The sequence below is a fragment of the Puntigrus tetrazona genome, chromosome 21 (genome assembly GCF_018831695.1).
Source record: "Puntigrus tetrazona isolate hp1 chromosome 21, ASM1883169v1, whole genome shotgun sequence".
Classification (NCBI taxonomy): domain Eukaryota; kingdom Metazoa; phylum Chordata; class Actinopteri; order Cypriniformes; family Cyprinidae; genus Puntigrus; species Puntigrus tetrazona.
The window spans coordinates 10067667-10092140 of NC_056719.1; the positions used below are offsets into that span (position 1 = coordinate 10067667).

Consider the following 24474-nt stretch of genomic DNA (forward strand, 5'->3'; position numbering starts at 1 on the left):
TTTTTTGTAGCCACATTTAAAATTCTATATGATTGAATAAGTTTTCCCATTTTCTGTAAACTAGTTTTGTGTTAGAAAAAAAAAAGTGAAATTTTAAAGCACTGAATATGTAGTTAACTGGAACCACTGTAAACCAGTTTCACTTTCCTGTTTGACTTCATTCATACAGCATCACTAACAACAGACAAAACATTCATATTTTTTCTTTAATTATGTTGCAAACAATAACATCCAGATATATTGTTAACAATTGGCTGTGTGAACAGTGATACCATAAAAAGCAAAGAGTCCCATTCAAGCTGTGAAGTCTGAAGCCTCCAATCTATTCACAAAGAAACAGCTGATGATAGATCTGTGGCTGGAGGATGGACCTACAGACAGGACCTCCACGAGTCTGTCTGTACAAGAACCCATCCAGCGTGTGCAGCAGTGGGATTGCTTGGGACCTGCGAATGGCAAACTCTCTCCTCTGGACACATAAAACAGGACACCATCATTGTCAAACCAAGAAAGACCTTTTTTTTTAAGGTTTGGAGGAAAGCCAATCATAAGGGAGTAGCGCTGCTCGTGAAGGGTAATAAACTCTGGACAATGCACTAAATACGCGTTTAAATTACAAATGATGAGATTAAGCATAACTTAAGATTACCCACTTTTTTGGTTTAGGTTTACAGCTCCAGTACATTTAAATCTATTTCTGTGAGCATTCAAGAGCATCTAAATCAAGAAACTAAAGGAGGCATCATTGGTGCTTTTTCTTGTTATGGGCACTTCTCCCTTGGGTTGCTCAGTCTGCCACAATCCCATAGCGAAACAAAGTCATCTTCGTTCATACAAGCACACACAGATCGGCCTCTACAACCATGTACTGAGCGGCCCACGGTTAGCATGCCAGCTGACCTATCTGGTAGGGTGTCTAGCTCCATCAACCAATCATGGCGCAGCGTATTTTCTAAAAGATGACACTTTGGACATCAAGCACGGCCAATTGCTCCCCACCAGACAGCTCAATCTTCAGTACGGTTACATGCAGCAGTGCTATGTGGACAGGTACAGATCTCAGACTAGTCACTATCAGATTTTCAGCAGCAGTAGGTACATCCAGTACACACACAACAGGAAATTGCTTGATAATAGCATGGTTAAGCAGTGAATTCTTTATTATATAATTGCATTGGAATGAAAAGGCTAATTAAAATGATATCCGTTTATGCATTTTGAAGCCTTACATCACTTAAAACCTTCAGTCCGATGTGACCGAAGATCTAACAATAGCAGGGATGTGCAATTAAATTCAATTTCTTTTGTCTTCGCACAAAGGCATATTTTCTCCTTAAAAGATATGGAATGGTTTATCTCCATGTGTAGGATTATATATCAAATCTTTTCCCCATTGTGTATTCATTTGTACATTTATTAAGAGCTATAGCAGAGAATGTGCCACTCGTCACACTAAAGTAATGGCTTGAGCACCTGTGGTTATTTTAGGGATATTCAGCTATGGTCCACAGTATGAAGATCCCTTTACAATAGGAGTCACCATCAGGACTCTTCTCAGAGAGGACAAGCAGATCATTAGTTTGTAGCTCCACAACTCACAGGTATTTTATAAGATCGAGCGTAGCCCATCGTTCCATTTTTTTCACCATGGAAATCTTTGCACCCATTCTTTTAGGACAGATTTTTGCACATCCCCCTGATGAGAGGAAACTTTGAGCCCTTGTCATGCTTTGCACTTTAGGTCCAAACTGAGGGTTGTGATTTCTGCATGTCTTTAGTGAATCAAATCTCAGCGTAACTGCCATAGGGGCAACGGGATCATTAAACAACAAAAGGAAGAATTAGGACGCCTTCATCTGAATGCAAACAACAAACGTTGAGGGTCAAATCAAGTGCTTCGTAGAGGCAAAGTTTACGGTGCTTGTAAGTTTGAAGTGCTCCTGAGTAGACAGACTCAACTGACCACCGAGGTCAAAAATCAAAATCTTCACTAAAGCTATCTTTGATTCAGGGCAAAAAAAAAAAAAATCAAAACAAACAAAAACAAAAAACACTCTTGCCGCCCACTATGCAGCATGGCTTTTTGGATGCGGGAGTTTCATACAAAAATCACTCCTATAATTAAGCACAATTCTCTCTTACAGTGTAAAGTCATCTCTCTGGGATTGTACTTCTCAGTAGGACATGTCATGACAAGCGTACAAAGATTTATTCCCAAAGGTTTCCAGACAAAACACATGAAACGTTCTTAGATGCAACCATTAAATGTTATCTAAATCCACAAGAAGAGAATGATAAGTACACTCCAGAAGTGATGTAACAAAGCTACAGAATAACTTCGATAACAAGCCCCATAGACAATCAGATCAACTCTCCACCTCAGCATTATAGGTTCGTTCTGTAGCCTTTGCCCCTTAAAAAGGTCTCCAAGCTAGGCACAAACAGACTAAGACAGTGGGGGAAAAAAAACTAAATATAATTAAAAAAAAAATTATAGACAAAATAAATCAGACACTGTCATTAAATTATCAGTTTAGTGCCCTACATTTAACCCAGTCAGCTTCTGCCTTCGGTAGGTCAGGCTGAGTGAAAGATCAGCCTGTGTTAAACCTATGGTACTTCTAGACAACATTATGTAAATTTACAGTATACAGTTTTGGATTCACCATGCAAGAATACTTTTTTTTTTTTTTCTCCATTTAATAGCTCGATCTACATCCAGAATAATTTACATAAAAGGACATGTTATTGAACCGGAGCTTGGTGGGTGATAACCGTGGTGTTCAAGTGCATCCAGAAGAGCAGGAGGAAGCTGAGGAGGAAGTGGAATGGGTCCGGGGGGTGGGGTGGAGGGGAGCATGTAGGTGTTGTGAAGGGTCCTGTGGGTACGATCAGCGACACTCCCACACTTTTACTGTTTGATCTACGCTCCCGGTGACGACGTATGGAGCCGATTTGTGGAAATCTGTAGAGAGATGAGAGGCAGTAATTTAGGATCACTGATATGAACTCAGATATTATACAAAGATTAGTGATCGACCAATATCAACTGTTTCTGTCGTTCTTTGTGCTGCCTAATTCTAGCAATTTATCACATAACTGATAAAAAGCCAAAGATATTGCTTGATATAATAAAAGACACTGTGTAAAAATTTACATTTTTACACGTAATCAGTCCAACATGGCAGCATTAGCTCAGCCAAGATAAGCCAATGGCATGAGATTAGGGTAAGGGTTACCTATTCATTTGACCAATGGAAGAAGAGGGCAAACATTGTAAATGCAGATTGCACCAGTTCCATTTGATGACGCTCATGCCACAGAAATGACACATTTCAACTTTTAAAAAGGTACATAAAACACTTCAAATAGCAGGATTCACAAGCTCAACCGCTGTCAAGAGACCTGAAGCCTCAAACGAATGCACCAAAACCATAGCTTCAAATCAATAGTCTGGAAGACTAGTGCTGTATACTGAAGTGCTTTTAAAAGCAAGTTTGAAGCTTCACATGAGCCTACAGGGGAGCTGGCTGAATAACATCAAGCATCTCTAGAGAGCTACAGTGCCTTGATCCACTAAAAAGATCTGGACTCAGGCAGTTTAAAGACTGGAGGGTTCAGCGTCCTCTCTGCACACACTGCCAACGGCTGACAGGACTCTCTTTTGTAGAGTAACTAAATTGATCTTAACCTGAGAAATCACTTTTTAGGGAAGCGAGGATGTGCTGTACACTTCTAAAAGGCATCTTTACCCTTACTTGGTCAACAAACATCTGATATGCATTTTAGAAACCAATGGATGTTTATACGACCACTTACCCAGAGAGGTGACAAAATGTTCATGGGCACTCAAGGTCTTCATGCAGCGCTTGTTTTTGTAGTCCCAGATCCTCAAAGTCTTGTCATCAGCACAGCTCACGATGAACTTTCCTCCAGGGTGCACAAGAACCCCACGGACCCAGTTATCGTGGCCAACCTGAAGACCAACCAAAATGTTTCAGATTTGGCCAAAAGCGTCAATCTTTTCATGAAGTCACATTCTGCAAAGCAATTTTACTAACTTGACTTACCAGTGTCATAAGGCACATGCCAGTGCTCACATCCCACATCTTGATAGTCTTGTCTCTGGAACCAGACAACAGGAAAGGACCAGGTTTCCCGCTCTTCTTGGTCTGGCAGAAAAAACAACAACAGCGAAAAATATTTCTACTTTCTAGTTACATTTAGTGTCACTTTATGTTTTATCCTGTTATCTCACTGAAAAGATTCATTCTGAAACCATTGTTTTTGTGTCAAAAAATTGCATCACAGCAGCTTCCCCAACACTGATATATAACAAGTGTGTGAATAGATAAATATTTATGTTTTTCCTAGAAAAATACAATAGTTTATGGGCAAGTCTTTATCCCATAACAAGGTTACACAAACAGCTTTTTAAGACTGATGCAATACAAATAGCATCATTAGAGACAGCAGAGACTCTAGCAGAGGCGCAGATATCCAGTCACAACAGCACTCTAATGAATGATGGTCCTTTTGATACCACACCTGAAAATAGACTACTCAGCCATTACACATCTTGTGCAGTCAATGAAAAGGGGGATATAGCAAGAGCAGAGGTGTTTGGGTGATAATGTATTTAGATAGCTCTGTGAAGAATGGACAATCATTACATTCAAGGCCTTTTCTATTATTCCCCCTCCATAAAAGGCCAACTCTGCTTTGGTGAGGGGGGGTGGGGAGAGTGCGAAGAGACACATTAAAAACAAAATTGCTCTTGCTGAGAGGTTGGCGTGCTCAGGCAAGTGTGTTCAGGCACATTTGTACCTTTAGACAGCTGCTGTAATGACATACAGGGCTTTGTAATTAACATCTGTGACGGTGTTACTGGTGTCAAGAGATTGTTTTAATTTCACCTGAACAGGTTTGACAAGAAAAAGACGGCTGACTAAATGTGTTCATTTTTTTTTAAACACAGGAGAAAGTTTCTCTACATAACAATAGAAATTACTGTGGGGTTAAAGGCTCTGTTCCACATGCTAGGAGGGCTAATGCTTCATCAGATAAAGATGAAATTAGACACGGTTGATCATAAGACTAGCACGAAAAAAATTTAAATGGTACTTTCTTCACCTTAGGCCATTAGCCAATACCACCTATGTCAATTCACAGACTATTTCAAAGCGTTGTACATGACAAATTTAGATAGAAATCAAAAGGAGCTATCAAAATGTGTTTAAAGGGCACAGCACAGAAGAAACCAATAAAAATCTCCAAACATCTGGACAAAAGATAATACATTGATTATCTACACAAACAAAGATCCATTGATTCAAACCTTTTTTTTTTTATATGCAAAGTTAACAGAAGTGGGCAAAAATGTGTTGACCTGTATTAGCATCTAAAAGCCGGTTTCTTATAACCTCTTTCAGGAACTCTGCACATTATGTGTTACTCTTATCAATAACCAGTGATGGACCAAAAAAGTACAACAGTAAAAGAATAACACGCGTATGATTTTCATATACAATAATCAATGCTACAATTCAGCATTAAGGTACAGTTTTGTGAGCAAATAAAGGGCAATTGTTTACTGGCAAGAGTGTAGTGGGTTCACTGAAAAGAACTGTTAATGCAAGCGGTTTCAAAAGGAATAAAAAAATTACAGAAAATAAAAAGATGCCTGCCATTAGAAATGTTTTTTTTGCTCTCACCTCTGAGCCAGTTGCCTCAAGGATGGTAGGATGGGCGCTTTCAGGGGCCCAAGAAATGCACTCCACAACATGCTCATGCTCACGTAGCTCTGCCTTGCATTCTTTTGTGGCCACCACCCAAACACGCACCGTCTGGTCATTAGAACTACTAGCGATCAGGGTCCCGTCTTGGTTGGGCCGCACCATGCGAACCCACTCTCTGTGACCGGTGAATGTTTTGACACAGTACCTGTATTGCAATGCCAACAAACACAGATTTCACCACATTTAGCAGATTCAGGAACATTTCTAGTATAAATGTTTGCAAATTCACATCTCAAAAGAGTTTGCAAGTCATATCAGAGGTTTCCATTACAACACGAAAAAATGCTTTGTTCAACATTTACACAGGTGTTTTTCAGCTGAAGAAACTCAATACAGTAACTAAAAGGCCTGCTATGTTGGAGCAGCCTATGGTTAGGTACATTAATCTGAAAACAACAAACTTTTTTGGCCTTTTAACCAATATATACATTTTAAGAAACCTGGCTCAATGACTTACCCAGTGGCCACCTCCCACATTTTAATGGTTTTATCTCTTGAGGCAGAAACTATATGATCTCCATTGGGCATAATAGCTACAGATGAAACATTATGGTCATGCCCTGAAAAAAAATAAAGCACAAAATTAGGTGTAAAATATTTCAGACTGCCCTGAAAGAGTCATCTAAAGAACCACCAATGTCTGAGATGGATACATTGAATTCATGTTTCAATTCAGTACATAATAAACACAGTTCCACCACACAAATCAAACAGTCATGCACATTAACATTTTACAATGAGTGCTTAAGCTTTGAAACATATTGAACAATTTAATGGAGAATAAGATGCTGCTAATTTGCCTTGGGCTGCTTTGTTCTCGCAGTGTGCGGGAAAAGAGATGAGCTAATTACATAGGACGCCATTTTTAAGCTCTTGAATAGATGATGAAACTAAGTAGCCTAGAAAAAAAAAAAAGCAGTCTTAAATATGGGGGGAGAACCGTAAAATGTTATCTCGTCTCGAAGAGGATAATTAAACTGCTGTCCAAATCTCCTAATCTTCCTCTAAAGCAGCCGACCCACGTAGCGAGACGGGCGAGGGAGAGCGTGAGCAGAAGGGGACTTGCAAACAGAAGGAAGGGGGTTCCCTTTGCCACCTCTTCAAATCTGCGCTAGAACAGTCTACCCTAGTCTCAGGGCAACATGCCAGCTTTAGTGATGGGTGTAAATTACGAGCCTTTGGATTTGTGGATATTACAAGCTGGCACACGATTATTTGGATTATTACCACTAGGATTTATGCATTTTTATATGGATTAAAAATGACTTGAGGAAAACTCTTGAAAAACATTGATTCATTTTTGTCTAAAAAAATGACTCCAAATCAACACAGCGGGCACACAATCCATCATTGCGGTCCAGAATCATTGCAAAAGCACACATGTATTTTGATGCACAGTGTAAACGCAGATAAATCTAATAAAATATTTGTGCATTTTTTCGCATGAAACTGAACTGCTATGAGAAATAGTGGCTGGATGGCAGAGAGTTATGCCCCCATCCCCCTTCTCTTCACAGCTTTTCACACCGGCAGTTTTTTTGCTTTTCCAAAACTGTGATGAGACGTGACCCGAGCTGAAACGGGGGGGGTTTCTTGACACTTACAGTGTTAACTACCCATCTAACAGGGGAAGATATGTTGACATAATACAGAACCCTTAAGACAAAATGCTAATTCACTTGTGGTGTGATCTCCCATTAGAAAAGCCTGAAGGCTCACACTTCAGAATATAACGTACAAAGAAATTAGGATTTTAAACATGGAACACATTCTGAGAGCAAGAACAGGATCTTTCGTAGAGTGAGGGGAAAAGAGACTAAACGATCAAAAAATAAATCTTAAGAAATGTATATAAAATATTCACACTTCCGTGTTTCTCATAAGTAGAAGTCAAAGATTTTCATGATTTACAAAGCTGATGACTGTTGAAATATCGCAGTCTGTGAAAACGGTCCATGAACCATAATGCATTGATAGGTATTTTTTTATATTATCCAAAGTGATTTAAACATTAAAACGATTATAAAAAGTATTATAAAAACATCAATGAACAACATAGTAATATTTGAGAAAATGTGTTAAAGGATGGCTTCTAATAAAGGAAGAATCTCTTATGGATTTGTTGGCAAGCTGGCACATTAATGAGCTGCATTCAACACCTGCCTCCTGACACTCTACTCCCCCCTGAGACGCCCCTTCGCTCCTAACAGTTCCCAGAACCAATGACAACATATGACACCACGCTCACCGTGCATTGTCCTGATACACTCGAAGCCCTGGAAGTCCCACAGCTTAATGGTCATGTCCGCTGAACAGGAGGCTAGCAGCTTTCCAGTATGATCAAAGGAGATGTCCTGCACAGAGTCTGTGTGGCCCTTTAGGGTCCGCTCAAAGTCGCCCGTTTCATAGTCCCATACCTGGATAAGGCACAAAACACAAGCTCAATCTCTTCTTCAATAATAATAATAAAAAAGCCATTAACCTGTTTGGCATAAAAGACAGGTCTGGGCTTGTAGATGCTATTATACATATTTTCAGTATAACATTTGTCTGGCAGTCAGCTTTTAAAAACTAACATTCCAGATTGCCCTCTGGATATAATTAATATATTTCATTCAGACTTTATCTGCCTCAAGAAAGAATTATCAGAATTTCTTCCCATATTAACCTTACAGTATCTACCACACTCCAAGCAAAAACTGTGGCTGAATATTTTGACATCATGTTTTCCCTGAAATTCAGTTTTTCATCATTTTCTTTATCATTAAAGCATTTCTGTCAAGTGAGGCGAATGTTATCAGCTTGTTCGCCTGGATGCAGCAGTATGATAAACAGCCTCAGGGCTTAATGTGAAGATCAGGTTTCAGCAGTTTCTAGGCGGCAGACACACAGGGATAAGCTCTGTCTGCGGCACAGGGGGCTAGTGACAGAAGCCCTTCCACCTGCTTATCTGTCTCCTGCTTCCAAAGAGGGAGACTGAACCCAACCGGCCGTGTTCTGACAAAAAACAGGCACACAAAAAGCCTGATGTGGCACACCTGGGTTAGTCAAGCACGTAAGCTTCACCCATGTTGCTGAGACTGCAATACTATTATATAGAGTATTCTACTTATATCTGCCCTCATTGATCTGTCTGCATGTGCCTGATCATCAACTTGCTCACCTTGACAACAACAAAACTGTAGGACCACAGCAAACCAAAGCCAGCATTTTGGCTGATACCATTGTGGCAATAATTATTTTCATACAAAAGGCAGATAATAAAAAAAAAAAAAAAGCTAATTCTGTAATTAAATGCTATTTTACCTAAATTAATGACAAATGATTTAGTTTTTTTTAATGATTCAACTGAACTTATGCCTCAACAGTAGAAATGTATAGCATGTACAGAGATTTAGTAAACATAAAAAATATTATATAACTATTAATGTACTTATCTATGTACGTTTTTATAAGTCTGATAAAACATTTGTGCATGTAACTGAATTGTCATGTGAATTAGTGGCTGGATGGCAGAGAGTTATGCCCCCATCCCCCTTCTCTTCACAGCTTTTCACAATGGCTTTTTTTTACAAACCTGTGGTGATATCTGAATTAATGAATTTAACAAATAATGAAAAACTGTACATATCCATGGGAAATGAAAAAACTATTATATTCTAAAAATCGACTATGCAATGCTGCATGAACATATAGGTCTTATTTTAGACTAGAGCGTTGATATTTCAGACAAACTGTGGCAACATATGACTGCATGTTTGAATGCATGTCAAATGTACATGTGCATGTATAAAATATCACAGTTATAACACGCACACACACACACTGAACTGCAAACCATTTGACTGATTCAATAACCAGGCTAAGCAGAAGCAGAGATGTCTTTTCAAGTAGCTGTCAAACTGCTGATTAACATAAAAAGAAGAAAATGTTCTGCCACAGACGTCTTGCCACATTTACATTACACTGAGCAAAGGTGAGAAAAAAAAAGCATCTGGTTGCACAGCTTCAGGCTTCCTGACAATTAGCTCTGGATATGTGGATGGAGAGAATGGCACAGAATATAACTGGACCAGCTCAAGCTGTAATGTTGAAGGGGTGCCCATGCTAAGATGGCGAGGACTCGAGATTTTAGGGAAGGGTTTAACAGCACAGAGTACAAAACTAGGGCACAGGAGGAGGGGGCACAGACAGGTTGGTGGCCATAGCTGCCGGCATTACATGAATCACTCAAAAAGCAAGCGTCTATAGAGAAAAAAAAAAAAAAAAAAAAAAAAAAAGAATGGAAGAACCTTTTGTACAACTGATACCAAATAAAACAGAACATAAAAGAGGGGAAAACCTGCATATATTTTACATCCAAATTATTTGTCTGATCTAAAGAATAAAACATTTCTTGACCGTTTAAAAAAAAAAAAAAAAATGTTACCCACCAAAAACATCCTTAAGTGGTTTAGACTCAATTTGTATCTGTCCTTTTGCAAGCGTCAATGAGGTTGTGTGTACGGTTGCTGGGCACGATTATGAACGGCAGGCAACCAGAAATAGGGCTTATTACAATGGGAATGCCACACTGCTTGTGCGGACCTGTGTTTTTGTGCGCCTCATGAGCCCCTGTATAACCAAAGCAGCAGAGAGAGAGTACAATGGCTGCCTGCAGTCACATTTCCAGCTCATTCAAGACAGCACTATAATTATGTCAGGCAGCAAGGCAGGTGAGCCAAAATTTGAGGGGCTATTTTCACACTGTAAATGATGATTTATCACATCAAATCCATCAGAAATGCAAGATCAGTTTTGGAGGCTATGAGAGATTTTAATAAACCACAAAAGACACAGAAGACCTCACCTTTATCGTAAGCGCCCTCTGAGGCAGAAACTATGACGCTGAAAACAGGATGGAAAATGACTCTGGTGACAGGACTCCTGTGACCGCTCAGGGCGTATCTCTCAGGAGGACGGGGAATCCATTCTTTGGGGTCTCGCTTCTGTCCAACTGGTCCACCTAAAGTAATCTCTTCTTTTGCCTCATTCAGTTTTGATTCTAATTCCATCACCTAGCAGAAGGCATAATAGTTAGGTAAGACTCATCATTACAGACATCAAATCGCATGAATGAAAGTGACATTTGTGGATTTGGATTTACAGCTGCAGTTGAAATGCAGCATTTTTTAACCCTAAAATTCGGCATTTCAGAGCATGAATAGTCAATGACTCAAGGCTGCCTCCATGGTTCTTAATAGGATTTGCATTAAATATGAAATGCACAAACCTTTTTCTGTAATCTGATGACTGAAGTCCATTTCTTTTCCAGTAGACCGCATACTTCTTTATCCAATTCTCATTCTGGTGACAAAAGATGACAAAAACATTACACCTTAAAAATCATTAAAAAAATAAATAAAAAGGCACAAGAATTACATACAGCCTTAAGCAAAGGAGGAGGCATACACCTATCACCCCAGTGCCAACTGTAAATTCCCTCTAAATCCCTTCACATGGGTTAATCTCTGGCAGACAAAGAGCTTACCAAGATTACAATTACATAAACACAGCACTGTGAAAAATTAACTTTAGGGTGCCTGGCACTCACTAGACCTCAAAATGAGAGAATTTATTCCCACTAATTTCCTCTAAATCAAAAACATTAATAGTAAAAAATAACAAATACAGTACCCCTAATGGGGTGTCCAATATCTTACGTTTTATATGAATAAATAAGTTACAATACTACATCTACACCGGATGTGACCACTGTACAGAGATACCTAGTTTTAATTAAATTTGGTAGATTTTTACATTTAAAAATTATATGCCTGAAATCCATTTTATCCTCTGTACCTTCCGCATTGTCAAGAAAAAAGAAAAAGTGATTGTTTAGAAATAATGGATGCTACGAAAGCACAAGCTCCCGAACACTGTGGAAAGGAGGAGAAAGATGTGCGGCTGGCGGTTTTTTTACGTGAACTGCCCTGAAGACTGTATACACTGGACACAACAAAGTGACCGTAGCCAATGATTTGTACTTTGTGTCAGTCTGTCATAATTAGAATGAGGGTCTGTTTACTGGCAGGGATTTGTCCAAATGCATTTCTCTGCAAGTACCCTATAAAGCTATATAGCGTCAACAAATTTATGCAATTTAATTTATTCAGGATATACTATGTGTTACATTTTAAAATAACATAGTGTTATTTTACATTTTATTCAATTTCTGTACAAGAATACTGTTAGTACAGTTTTTTTTTTTTTTCATATTTCATTCACATATTTTCATTTTCTATATCTATGCTTGTGTTTTGTTTATTTCCTATGCTGATCACCTACAAATATCACCCCAAGCATTGATTTATTTTTTTTAAATCGAGCTATTCAAGTCATCTTATGATTTCTCCTCTCTTTATCATAATGCAAGTTTTTTTTTTTTCCTCAATATTGTGCAGCCCTAATTATAATTCATTATATTAACCTATATTACATTACATATACACACACACACACACTTACAACTCCACCCATTAACTCTTTAAGTCCAATTCTGAGATATAACAAGAATAAAACATAGCATTTCCAATCCAAAATGCAATCTCACAGTCTCAGCCAGAAAGCAACATGCAGAAATGTACACATGGCTTTCTCTAGACTGTTCTCCAACCATCAAAAATGCTAAAGCATCAAGCAGCTCCCAGATCTATGGGTATTGAAAAAACTCTGGCGCAGACAAAGAGAATAAAAGAAGAGAGGCTCTTCTGGAGAAATATCAGAGGTGTCCAGAAGAACAGGTGCTGTCTGTGTGAAGAGAAGTGAAGTGCGAGGGGTCATGTCATGCATCTCTGAGGGAGAAGGGCAGTTAAAGCCTCTGCAGAGGACTGATCCACCATCTGCCTGGACCCTCTGCTATGTGTGTTGGCCAATGGCTAAATACCAGTCCTATCAGCCATGCCAGGCTCTAATCACTGCCGTCTGACAGTCCATCAGCTTCCTCCAGCCTCAGAGAGCCACTTTTCATCTACAGTTATGCCTAAAGTCACAAACCCCTGCCACCACTCAGAACATCTTAACAGCTGGAAGGATCGATGATGAAATCTCTTCTGCTAAATGAGGCTGTGTTAATAGCATTCTGGTTAATTAAAGATAGCTTTTAACACCACAGACCACCCCTCTGTTCACAAATCTGATCAATAATTCATGCTCTTTCTTCCCTGTACAGAGGAAATAAACCGTTAATCTTCTGTCCAAGCAGGAGTGTTTTCAAACAAGTGTGACAAGCTCTTGCATTTCCAGATGGCATAATACAGCAAGGTATTTTCTGCTGAATTTGAGTAATTCTCCTGGTCTTCCCTGTGATAATGGAGAGACACCATTTAGTATGTCCCTTTATCAGCATGAACCATCTTTGAGACAAGAGGGAGCGTCGAGTTTACATCTGCCACACATCATAATTATCTCTGCACTGCCTTAATTCAGCACGTGTGCCGTCAGTCACAACCTCACACAGAGGCGCCAATTAAATGGGGAATACTTCAAATTAAGAAATATTGGTTTGACTGGGGTTTAAAATGGAGGGGGGTTCCCACACTTACCATGTCTAATTCCGCCTCCTTTTTGAAAACTGAATATGCCTCTTCATATCCATTGAACGAAGGTAATCAGCTATCGCTCGGTTTCTGAAAAACAAAGAAAAGGCTAATTAGTTCTCTTGATAACCAGGCTTTATGATTGTGGATAAAAAAAAAAAAAAAAAAAAAGAGCTGTAGTAAGTGCTTTCGACAACTAAAAGAACATGCATGTCTGAGCAGATATTCATTGGTACACTGGAATTTCATTATGGTAGACAAAATAGCTACTTATGGAAAACTGCTTAGGCATACATGGAGAATCAGCCTTGATAAGAAGAAAGTGTGTCCAAAGATGTGTCCTTAAAAGACATTTATGGAGGTAATTTGTTGGATTAGCATGTCTGGATCAATCAAAACCAGAAAGAAAGCATTATTGGTAAATTACTTGTATTATAAAGGAATTGCGTACTACTACTTGTATTAATTAATTAGAAGTATATATACACACACACACACGTTGACGTAAGACACACACACACACACACACACACACACACACCATTGGGAATGACTGAAGCAAAAGATCTGCAATTTCAATAAAACATGTCAGGAAAAAAATATTTCCAGCTAAAATACAATGTGAGCACATTCACAAAGAAAATTTAAAAAAATGCTTCATACTTAAACAGGGAAGGAATGTGTCAGTTTAAAAAGGAAGCTGCCACCTCTGTTTTCAACACATTTTGAGCTGCTGAGGAGTCAGCAAGACTGTGGTGAGCGGAAGATATTCATTGATAGTGGCGATAGTGAAGACAAAAGAAGGCTGTCAAAGACGCCACTCTGCTGTCCAAACTCTTCCTGGCATTGTGATGGCAGAAGGATCCACAGCCATGAGAGAACAAGCAGCCCAATATGGAAATGCTGTTTCCACGAGACAGCCGCATTGTTCACATGTACTCTTAAATCAAGATCAAAATCAAGATGGATAAAAGGAATTAAAATATCTATAGTCCAGACAACAAAGAGTCTAACAGCACACACAGGCAGTGGGAAAACTCTGGGTGTGGCATGGTTAGAGAAAAATGATAGGATTATATATACAGTATGTATTTGGTGGATGGGCCAGTTCACTACAGAGCAGACAATGAAGTGACCGAGTTCTAACACCATATCTACTGCAGCCTGTGACAGTGAGGGTGTTCTGATTAAAGCCAAGGTCAGCGTGAGGTTATCTCTCATGTGACAGGCGGCAGGAATGAACTACACACTGCTTCATGCTGGAGGGAACGTGTGTGTGCGCGCGTGTGTGTGTGTGAGAGAGAGACTCGACTCTGCTTTCAGTGGGACATGCTCGACAGATAGCTTCCTAAAAGACACAGCCGAACAACAATGCGTCTTTGTGAGTCAAACAGCCGTTCAGCAAAAACAAAACTGTGATGATTATGGAAATGTACATTCTGGAAAGTTTTGGGACTGACAACTGCAGTTAAATGCAAGAGAGAATACCCTGAATTAGTGTGCTGTGTCTACATTGTTATACAAGACTGGCGATGACAAGCAAAGCCATGTTTTGCTACTGCACTGCTGTTGTGGATGACAATAGGTCAAAACATTCAGTAATCATACCAAATTCAAAATTATAACATTTTTTTAACTGCCTTTTGTATTATACCACAATTAAATCACTCTTTCTGGCTGCAAAGTATGAAAGCTTGCTCATTCAATGAAGTCTTTGAAAGTTTAAAAGGGACTTGCTGTTAGGATAAGTCTTTTTGCAAAACAAACATCATTTACAGACAATAATAGAACAGCTATCGTGAAGATCATTAAACAGCAAATGCAAATACATGCTTATAAGCTTCTTTGAAGCATTTAAAAACAGCAAGATGAACTACAATGAAGACAAGAGACAACTACATTTAACTGCAGTCTGTATGTGACCACAGTAGCTATAGTCCTCAAAGCGGAAAATCTTTTGAAGCTCTTTAGAATTAAGATGGCCAGAATACTACGTTCCGGCGATTCATCTTGATGATGTGTTGACAGACAAAAACTAAGATTGTGTCTCCTACCAATAACAAATTGCCTTCAATTAGCTCCCATTATGAGGTAAAGTGCCATGACATTTAGACCCCCAGATCTCCCCCGTCTCATGCTAGTCCTCATACACCTGCCTACCCACTGCTGGAAACATCATTCAAAGCCAAGATTACGATTATAGCCAGCAACAATAGCAATTTTTGGGAATCTTGCTATTTGCGGAGTCGCAATCAAAAAAAAAAAAAAAAAAACTTTCCAAGCTTTAAAAACCCTTCCAGCTCTGGCTTGTAAGAAAGGACATGTAGTTCTGAATACAGCGAGAAAAAGAAAACATTGTGAACAAACAAATGAGTGCTCATAGCTTTGGGCTGGTCTCCATGGAAACCGAGGAGAAGGCAAAGAAGCGAAGCAGTGATGGACCTGAGTGGGCAGAGATGCTGAAAACAAGGAACAAAAGAAACTCTTCATTAATAGAGGGCTTCCTCAAACTAACAACTGTCTAACAACCAGCAGATCTGCATCCCTAGTCAGCATTTTTGGGTGACATGGGAACATCTGAATGTTCAAACGCAGTAAGTACCTAGGATAACACATCAGGTTTTTTGCAACATGAAAAACTAAACAACAACCTTCTTCATAAAATGTAACAACAGCCAGGTAAATAAGGCCATAAGATTTTGGGACAGAATCAAGAAATTCAGTCACAATGGAATTTTACTAAATAACATAACAGAATATAATTTAACTGAATAAATCAAACATTGTGCCACATATAAAAACACAACTTGAACTACTGTGTGTCTGAATATTAAACCGCAAAAGATTGCTATTTAAAGTATACATGTGTCTCATCTTCATGTGCCCTTGACTTCGCAAAGGAGTCCGCTGATTTCAATAACTGTATACTGCTTTTGGTAATTAATTAAACATCAGCTAGATCGAATAAGGTAATAGTAAGGGAAAAAATCATTTATGTTTAGTTAGAGTGAGATGAAATTACATCAAACGGTTTTTGTACCTAAACAATTACAGCTCATTTCTCTCTCAAACAAACAAGGCAGCATGCTTCAGTGGCTCCTTTGCTTCATATCGAGTTGAAATATGATCAGGGCTGATTTTCATGCCACCATGGCCAGTTTTCTATGATGTTGGGAAGGAGAATACAATTGCTTTGTTGTCAGCTTTCAAAAGCTATGCGCCAGTGCAAGAGTTTCTTTATGAATCCAACTGTCTTTGAATTTTGTTTATGATATAGATGGTTTTGTTACAGGCCTGAAAAAGTTGATCTGTTTGTTCGGGGCTTGCATAACTTCCATTTACCAGAGTTCCATGGAAATAGGATAAAGAATCTGCTAATTATAATAAAGAAAAGGCTGTCTGCTCGGAAAACTGCTTGTGGGCAGACATTAGCAAATACATGTAGTACAAAATATAAAATAGGAAAATGTAGGCATTTAGATGCTAAAGCATTCATTGTGGTGTTAACAGCATCTACCAACTATATGAGCTAACTCCACCCTCCAAAAACCAAAAATCATTTTCGTAGGGGTCTACCACTTTAATACATCCTTAAAACTGCAAAATTAAGGCTTCAATAGAACACTTCCTTTTTGGTAATTCAAATTTTATTAATTAAAACATTAAAAATGGAATCCATAAAATTTTGGAACATGGAATTGGAGGCAAATAAAATGGATTTCATAACTTTCAGAATAGTAAATTTAATCACAGTATGTTTTAGGACCACATGACTGAATCTGCAGCTGTAAATCTAAAGTAGGGCGGTGGCAGTATGTGTGCAAGATGTGTAAAGTGAGCATGAGAGAGCGGCTGCAGGAGAAGAGGCGAGGAGCATTACCTCATTCGTTCTGAAGAAGAGTCATCCCGCTCTAACATCATTTCCGCTAAGTGCTTGCTTCCGGATCCACATCACCACTGCCAGCCAGACAGCATCCCATACCCCTCCCACATCGACTCCACAAACCCTGCGCATCACTCCTCGGTAAACAAACACTGTCTTATCAGTCTGCGATGAGCCCCTGTGGGTATATCTTGTCTGACTGCCTCTGGCGTGTGGATTTGCTTTGCTTATTATCCAGCTGCCATCGTGTATCAGAGCACAGCATCACATGACTGCAGAAGTCCCTTTGCAGGCTTTGGGAGATGGTAACCTTTGTACAAAAAGAAAAAGGGAGTCTGATCTCTCCTGCAGCTATCCTGTACATGAAACAACATGGCCGACAGAAAGTGGCTTTCATCAAAGCCAGCACTCTCTCTGTGCAGCTCTATCTAGGGATTCTACAGCAGAGCTGATTATTCCCTGACAAAAGGCACCTGAGCAGAGGTTGCTGTGTTTCTGCTGAGTAAGCACACACAATGTGTTCTGAGCATCCAAGTGGACTTTACACAGGTTTCCAGTAAGAACCAGTCGGATAAACCTTTTCACTCAGTGTCTAACCAGAACAAATGAGCTCCCAAAACCAATGACTCAAAGTAGTGAACCTAAAGACATAATGCAGGAATCACAGAACATCTAACATTGTTTGACCTATCCAGTGTGCTGTAGTATGGATGAAATAATGAGTCTCTTTGAGAACTGATGACTAACAAAGACATAAAGAGGAAAACAAAAAGGAACTTGTAACAAAATCCATGATTATAATGGATGCAAAAAAAAAAAAAAAAAAAATATTGATAGTAAACACCCTAGCAACCAAACTTCACTACTAACTAAAGCCCTAAGTATACATTGTACAGTTGAACGCATAGCCTTTCAAAGTGTACTCCATTTGAAGTTGTGCACACATTTTTCCCTGTCAAGTCATGATTGATAACATTTTTTGAACTCTTCTAAACCAAAGCTTAGAGGGTCTCATACCCTCTCACTCACAAGTACTTACAATGTGAGTGTGTTGATGCAATCTTCAATTTGTTTGGAAAAATGTAAAAAATCAATGCGCATATGACCTGACTGTATAAAGTACACACTGTTACAAAAATTGCGTTGGTGTGTGTACAGTATACAGTATGCTCGACCTGTATACTTTTAAATACATTAAACATTCAAGTAGCAGCATAGAAACATCTTAAATGTCTATTCTGAAAATCATTCAATGCTACATTGTAATACCTTTGAAAAATTTGCCACTACAGAGAGAGAAAGTCAAGTAACTGGTAAAATAAAGCATACAGATCTTATTTTAGTGATGCGATGAATGTAGGTTAATTGCAAATGCTTCATGTTCAGGCAATTCAGAGATGGCAGACCTTGAGTTAGTGTACGTAAAGGGCACAAGCAATTGGATGTGAGTGTGTGTGCACAGCATGGGAGGTTTGAGCCAGCTGTCTCACATACACGCGCACAGACTCTTTCTCACAGAAGCGTTAATGAGATTTGGGAAGCTCCGGAGAGGCCACACCCCTCAAGACGACTTGCAGAGCAGGGTCTTAACACTAATGCTGTGTTTTTGTTTACAGTCATTTAAATAAGGTCCCAAGCCATGGCACAATCTCATGTATGCACAGGCGCATACACACACACACACACACACGCAGGCAGGCAGTCAGGAGCAAAGGGATTTCCACACCCTTTCGAGAGGAAGCTTTAGATTACGCAGTCACATTCCTCGCCGGTATGAAGGAGTGGTGGTTGGCACAGTAATCTCTGACTGCATGTGGCACTAATGCATGTATTATGCGTGTAAAGCTTTGCTCGGCTCCTCCTCAGGAATCTCTTAAGCATAAACAACTACAAAATTGCCATTTAAATGCCACCTAATGTTTGAACCTTTTCTTAACATCAATTTTTGGCATTTCAATTACCCCGCTTCAACCCTCCGCAATAATACAATAAATCCCCTGTCTGAGGTCTAGACTGACTCTAGGGATGCTGAGGTAGCATCTAAGCCGATGGATGAAGCCCCTAAAAGCAGCAGAAGGGCCGTCACCTCTCTGTGTGCCAGTCTGCAGATTAAATCCATACTGCTGATGGGATTCCTGCTGACTGGCTGGCGGCAGCTCCATCAGAGCTCACCAGGGGCTGGCAAAGCAGCTACGCTTTAGAATGAGGTGAGAGAGGTGGTCTCCAGGGACCATTACTGCACACACCTGCCACACCTACAGCACAAAGCTAAACCATGGCTGTCATGATGAAATGAGTTTGAACTATTTAAAAACGTAGATAAATGCTATCGTCCCTTTTCATAATTTGCTAAATTTTTCCTGCTCAACCTTGTTTAACAGAGATTGCAGTGCGGAGTTGAATTTAAAACTGCTGCCTAGGCTAAGAATGAGCATTATTTAGACATCGGCTATTTGTAGATAATGCATTTCTCAATTAACTTGCAAATCTGTTTAATTAGAATAAAATCCCAAAGCCAAAGAAGGTAAGATCTATAACAAGATACAAGCACTACAATTAAAATAGAGACGGCCTAGAGCACATTTTCTCTCAATTGTAGAGTCAACAGCAATATTTAGCTCCTATATAGGAAGAGAAGCCTGACCCATGAGCTCACACTGAGAGAGTTAAACTCTCGCTCTAGGAGAGCAATGACTCCTGAGACACTGTTAACATGAAAACAGCAAACCTTCCATCATAAATAACCACATATCCGTTATACCAACACTTAAGGTCTACTGAGCAATGCACAGTGTTTATTTTACAACAAACCCTTGCAGGCTTCAATCTGCAAAGGGTTCATTGCATAAACACAATGTGCTCTTGTATGAGAGGCTCTATTATGATTTTGTAACTAAATATAGCCTTTTTAAGATGTTGTGCCTCCGTATGACCAAGATAAACATCACCAGGAATCCTGGCAGTTTTGTTTGTGAAACATGCAGTACTCTTAGACTTACACATGTGATGAAGGCTAGTTAAACTCTGCTGTTTAACAAAATTCATTTAAAATAAACATGAAAATATGACTATGAATGAAAACTAACCAGGCAAAGCTCATGAATAAATCTAATCTAAAAGTCAGGGCCAAAGTGAACAAAACCTCTTTGCGTGCCCCAAGAAAAGATTTTGAAAGGGTTCAAGTATCGTTTCTGTATGGCTAGCAGCTGAGCTCTATGCATTGAGAAAAGCCTGAATAACTCGAACAACACAGATTCAATTCATGTGCTCTGTATGAAATCTGCCAAAGAGGAAAATAGACTGTTGAGGCATGCGGTCAGCTTGTCACTGCCTCCCATTTCTCCTCTACTTTTGTCCTAATGAATCCAGCAGTAATGCATCAAGATGCCCCCTGGTATTCTACCAGCATTCACAATAACAGCCCAGCATTTGCTGCCAGTCTAGCAAGACTATTGACATTCATGGTAACATTCAAGCTGCAGAGAATGGAAAGTTAACCTGATTTTTTGACTTTAAAAGTAACATTCAACTCTTCAACAGAAAATCCATAAAGCACAGACTGATCATCTCCTCTGCTTTAATGCCAGTTTCAGGATGAAGTAAACATGAAACAATAAAAAGAGTACAACTTACTGTCTCAACAATTCTGTCTCATGCAGTCGCTCAATTAGTGTTTCAACCGTGGAAAGACATCAATATAACAGCTTGTAAACACTCACGTAATATGACATTTTACCTCAGAAACAAGCAGAGTAATGTAGCACCAACTGACTCATGTATGTTTTATAGCAATAACTGAAAGATTTTTTTCACCTTGAGAAAATGTAGCATGTTCCCAACCCAATATATATCCAGAATGATCAATATGGAATTAAATAAAAATCAGAAATGAAATTGAAACTGGATACGCTTCTCACATTAGGATAACAAAAGATAAGCTCCTGCAAATCAATATCTTCATTAGGTTTTTCACATACTCCGCTATGGATGAGGGGTAAACAGCTTTACATATTCAGCTGGTTTTAATCTCTGCCTCATTACCTCATACTGATGATTAAAAGCTCTTATCTATTCACCTTATGCACGCTCTCAAGGTTAATTACTCTGTGTTTGGGACCTCAGGCCAAATTTATCCTCATATAGCTGCAAGACAACTCAATAACTAGACCAAACTAAATTAAAACAGCATTTGTTTTCACTGCATTTAAAAAAAAAAAAAATCCTGACAGCAGCTACAATCTCTCTCAAGCACATTACGATGACGGCTATCCTGATGGGACACAAAAGGGTCATTTATGTCCAGGCTTTGTCTAGACCTCCTGTAGACATCTGCTTATTGATTCATCATGACAGTGAACTGGTGATCTTTTCAGCTGTCAGACACCCTCGTGCAGCCATGCTGTACTTCACTGTGATCAAAGATTTAATGAGTTATGAGCGCTTCTCAGATAGGTTTATGATGATGTCTGTTGCACATACACATATTTGCTGATGTATTCTCTATCATCTGTCTTTGCTGTGTGGGTTTGTAAACTTACAGCTCATCACGTTGCCTCTGTGACAGCACCATGGTGGCGACGCGCGCGGGATGGGACGGGGTGGGGCGGGGTCAGGTGTAGAGTTTGCAGCAACTGCTGTCTCCTTGGCAGGAGATCAGAGATAGGACGCCGGGTCCGGCTTGCAGGGTGGTCAGCAGCTCACCCCAAACACTTCTCCTTAAATTCAGTCTCCAGGAACACCACGCATTGACAGCCTGCAGGCATCTACCAAGCAGTCGCTCCCTGCATCTGTGGAGGAAAAGGACACATGTGTCATTCACAATAACGGACCTCCTGGTTGGAAACAGAATGCAAATAAGCACAGTCCAGATGAGTAGTGGTCACACAAGCTTAAGGCAACAGTGGAAATATGCTAGTGACCCTGTTCCTGTGACGATGATAGCTTTGGGGGCTACACACACATTTCATCAGGTGTTCCATCTGCTCCATTTCCCCAGCACACATCTCATTCTAGCCTGCATTCATTCATTCCTCTCTATCAGCTGCCATGTGGAGCATTTTGTTACGGACTCCTGCTGCCCCTCTGTCGGGAGCTCTGAACACGTGTAAAAGGGACCGCTGACCCAGATTTTAGCATCAACCTACTTCTGCACTCCAGTGAGATACAGTTTGACAGCAACAAGCAGGACTCAGAGTTTCTCTCAGCTAAAAGAGAGAACACCATCTAGTCAGGATGGCTACTTCACAACAAGAGTATTGCGTGTATACATGTCACAGTATGATTTATTTATAATAGTTTAAAAAGTCAAATTTCCCTTAAGTAAATATAAAACAGATGGAACAACGGGTGGGCAAAACAGCCAAATTATTTCACTTACAGGACTTTACAAACCATTGCTTAAAATACTACGAAGTATTTTAAGTAGGGATGCACCGATACCGATATCGGTATCTGGTATCGGCCTTGATACCACATTTTCTAAAGTACTCGTACTCGTTAAAAGTCCCCCGATACCGGGGACCGATACCACAGTCTATGTTTGAGCGGCGTGTAGGTTAATCACTGGCGCCGAGTGCCCCGCCCCAGACCCGGCTGCAGCTCAGAGCGGGTAGAAGGCGAGGCGAAACATGTCAGCCGTGTGGAACTATTTCAAAGTGAATGAAGGCGACAAAACAAAGGCGGACTGCAAATTGTGCTCAGCGAAATTGTCCAGAGGAGGCTCAAAAGGTAGCGCATTTAACAATTATCGAGTACATTGCACTGAGTGACCAGCCACTCTCGGAGGTAGAAAATGTGGGATTTCTGGCGTCTCCTTCATGTTCTGGAGCCTAGATATGATGTCCTGCCGTAGCTACATGACTGACACGGAGCTGCCTAAACTACACGACTCCGTGAAAAAAAAAAACATATCCACAGCCTACTGCAAACCTCCTTTGCGTTTAGTTTCACCACGGATATTTGGACAAGCAGTGTTAGCCCCGTGTCGCTAATTAGCCTAACCTCCCAGTGGATAGGTAGAGTTTCACGCCGCAACGAGCCATATTACATGCGAAACAATTCCGCTGGCTCGCACACCAGCCAGGCTATAGCGCATGTGTTTGAGGAAATGCTCCAGACATGGGGTATACCTCAGAAACATCAGTACATGTTGTACATGTACATATATTAATTCCTACCTCAGTTGCACTGACTGCCACAGTTCTATGTTGGTGGATGTTGTTAGTTTATTCAAATATTGTGCACTAAATAGCAAAGATGTTTATTAATGCCCCATGTGTTGTCCAAAGCGGCAGAGTTTACAACAAACTGAAAAAAATACTTGAGTTGCACTGTCACTGTTTACATTTTGACAATTATTTATTCTGTAATATGTTGCATACAACATGTTTTCATTTTAAATAAATGTTCTTAATTTCAAACTAGTCCCTTGTTTTGTTTTGTTTTTGTTATATGACTAAAGCTGTTACCTGTAAATTTAAATCATGTTTTTATTAAGTACTGTATCGCAAGTAGTACTGAAATGCAAGTACTGCACTTTCGTTTTCCAAAAAGTGGTATCGGTGCATCCCTAATTTTAAGCAATGGTTTGCTGTTAGAAATCTCTCAGTGATGGATTTGTTTATCCCAAACATGAGGTGTTTCACTTAAGACATTAAATTGAAGGGCTGCATCCATTTGAATAAGTTGAATCAGTTCAAAATGTGGATGCTTGCCTCAGAATAAGAGTCTAAAATAACTATGACATTGAGTATATTTTCAGCTAATTTACATCTTTAGGTGAGCAACCTTCAGTGTGTAAACTGTCAAATATTGTTAAATTACAGTAATAAGAAATCACTTTTTAAAATGAAATGATAATTAGTATCAAGATGAAATCAGTATCAAGTATCAGTAAATTGACTGATACAAATTACTACAATTTTGTTACTGAGACAGTCATAGTGACTAGCTTTATGATATAGCATCTCCGCTGTTCAGGAAATCAGAATAGCATCCTGGAAACACACAGCCTGATTAATAAACAGCTAATCCAGCCATTACAGTCAGTGCTCTCTGAGACAAGTGAGGGGAAACACTAAGCCTCTTACAGACCTGCATCTTGCTACAGAGGGTCTATGGGACTACTCATGAAGAACAAGAGGTTAGCATACCGCATTCCTTACCCGAACACTCAAGAGACATTCCACACATAAATCTGACAGGTTCAGAACCGAGT

The 24474-nt window shown here is 39.6% G+C and overlaps 1 protein-coding gene and 1 long non-coding RNA gene across 2 annotated transcripts; both read right to left on the reverse strand.

The window, feature by feature from the left end:
- Positions 1-192: 192 nt before the first annotated feature.
- On the reverse strand, positions 193-12739 carry LOC122326000 (lissencephaly-1 homolog A-like). Its single transcript, XM_043220674.1, has 9 exons — positions 12724-12739; positions 11071-11138; positions 10643-10855; positions 8047-8215; positions 6256-6358; positions 5715-5943; positions 4071-4172; positions 3820-3976; positions 193-2965 (listed from the first exon to the last, which is right to left on the reverse strand). Exons 1-9 carry the CDS (start codon positions 12737-12739, stop codon positions 2892-2894), a joined length of 1131 nt encoding a protein of 376 aa, XP_043076609.1. The 3' UTR covers positions 193-2891.
- Positions 12740-13387: 648 nt separating this feature from the next.
- Positions 13388-21838, reverse strand: LOC122326552. Its single transcript, XR_006247492.1, has 3 exons — positions 21797-21838; positions 17256-17568; positions 13388-13465 (listed from the first exon to the last, which is right to left on the reverse strand). It is a non-coding gene; the product is annotated as an uncharacterized LOC122326552 (long non-coding RNA).
- Between the last annotated feature and the right edge of the window lie 2636 nt (positions 21839-24474).

Coding starts and splice junctions, on each gene's coding strand:
- LOC122326000 (XM_043220674.1), bottom strand. Junction 3,977..4,070: donor GCATGTGCCTTATGACACTG/GTAAGTCAAGTT, acceptor GTTGGTCTTCAG/GTTGGCCACGATAACTGGGT. Junction 2,966..3,819: donor ACATTTTGTCACCTCTCTGG/GTAAGTGGTCGT, acceptor ATCTCTCTACAG/ATTTCCACAAATCGGCTCCA.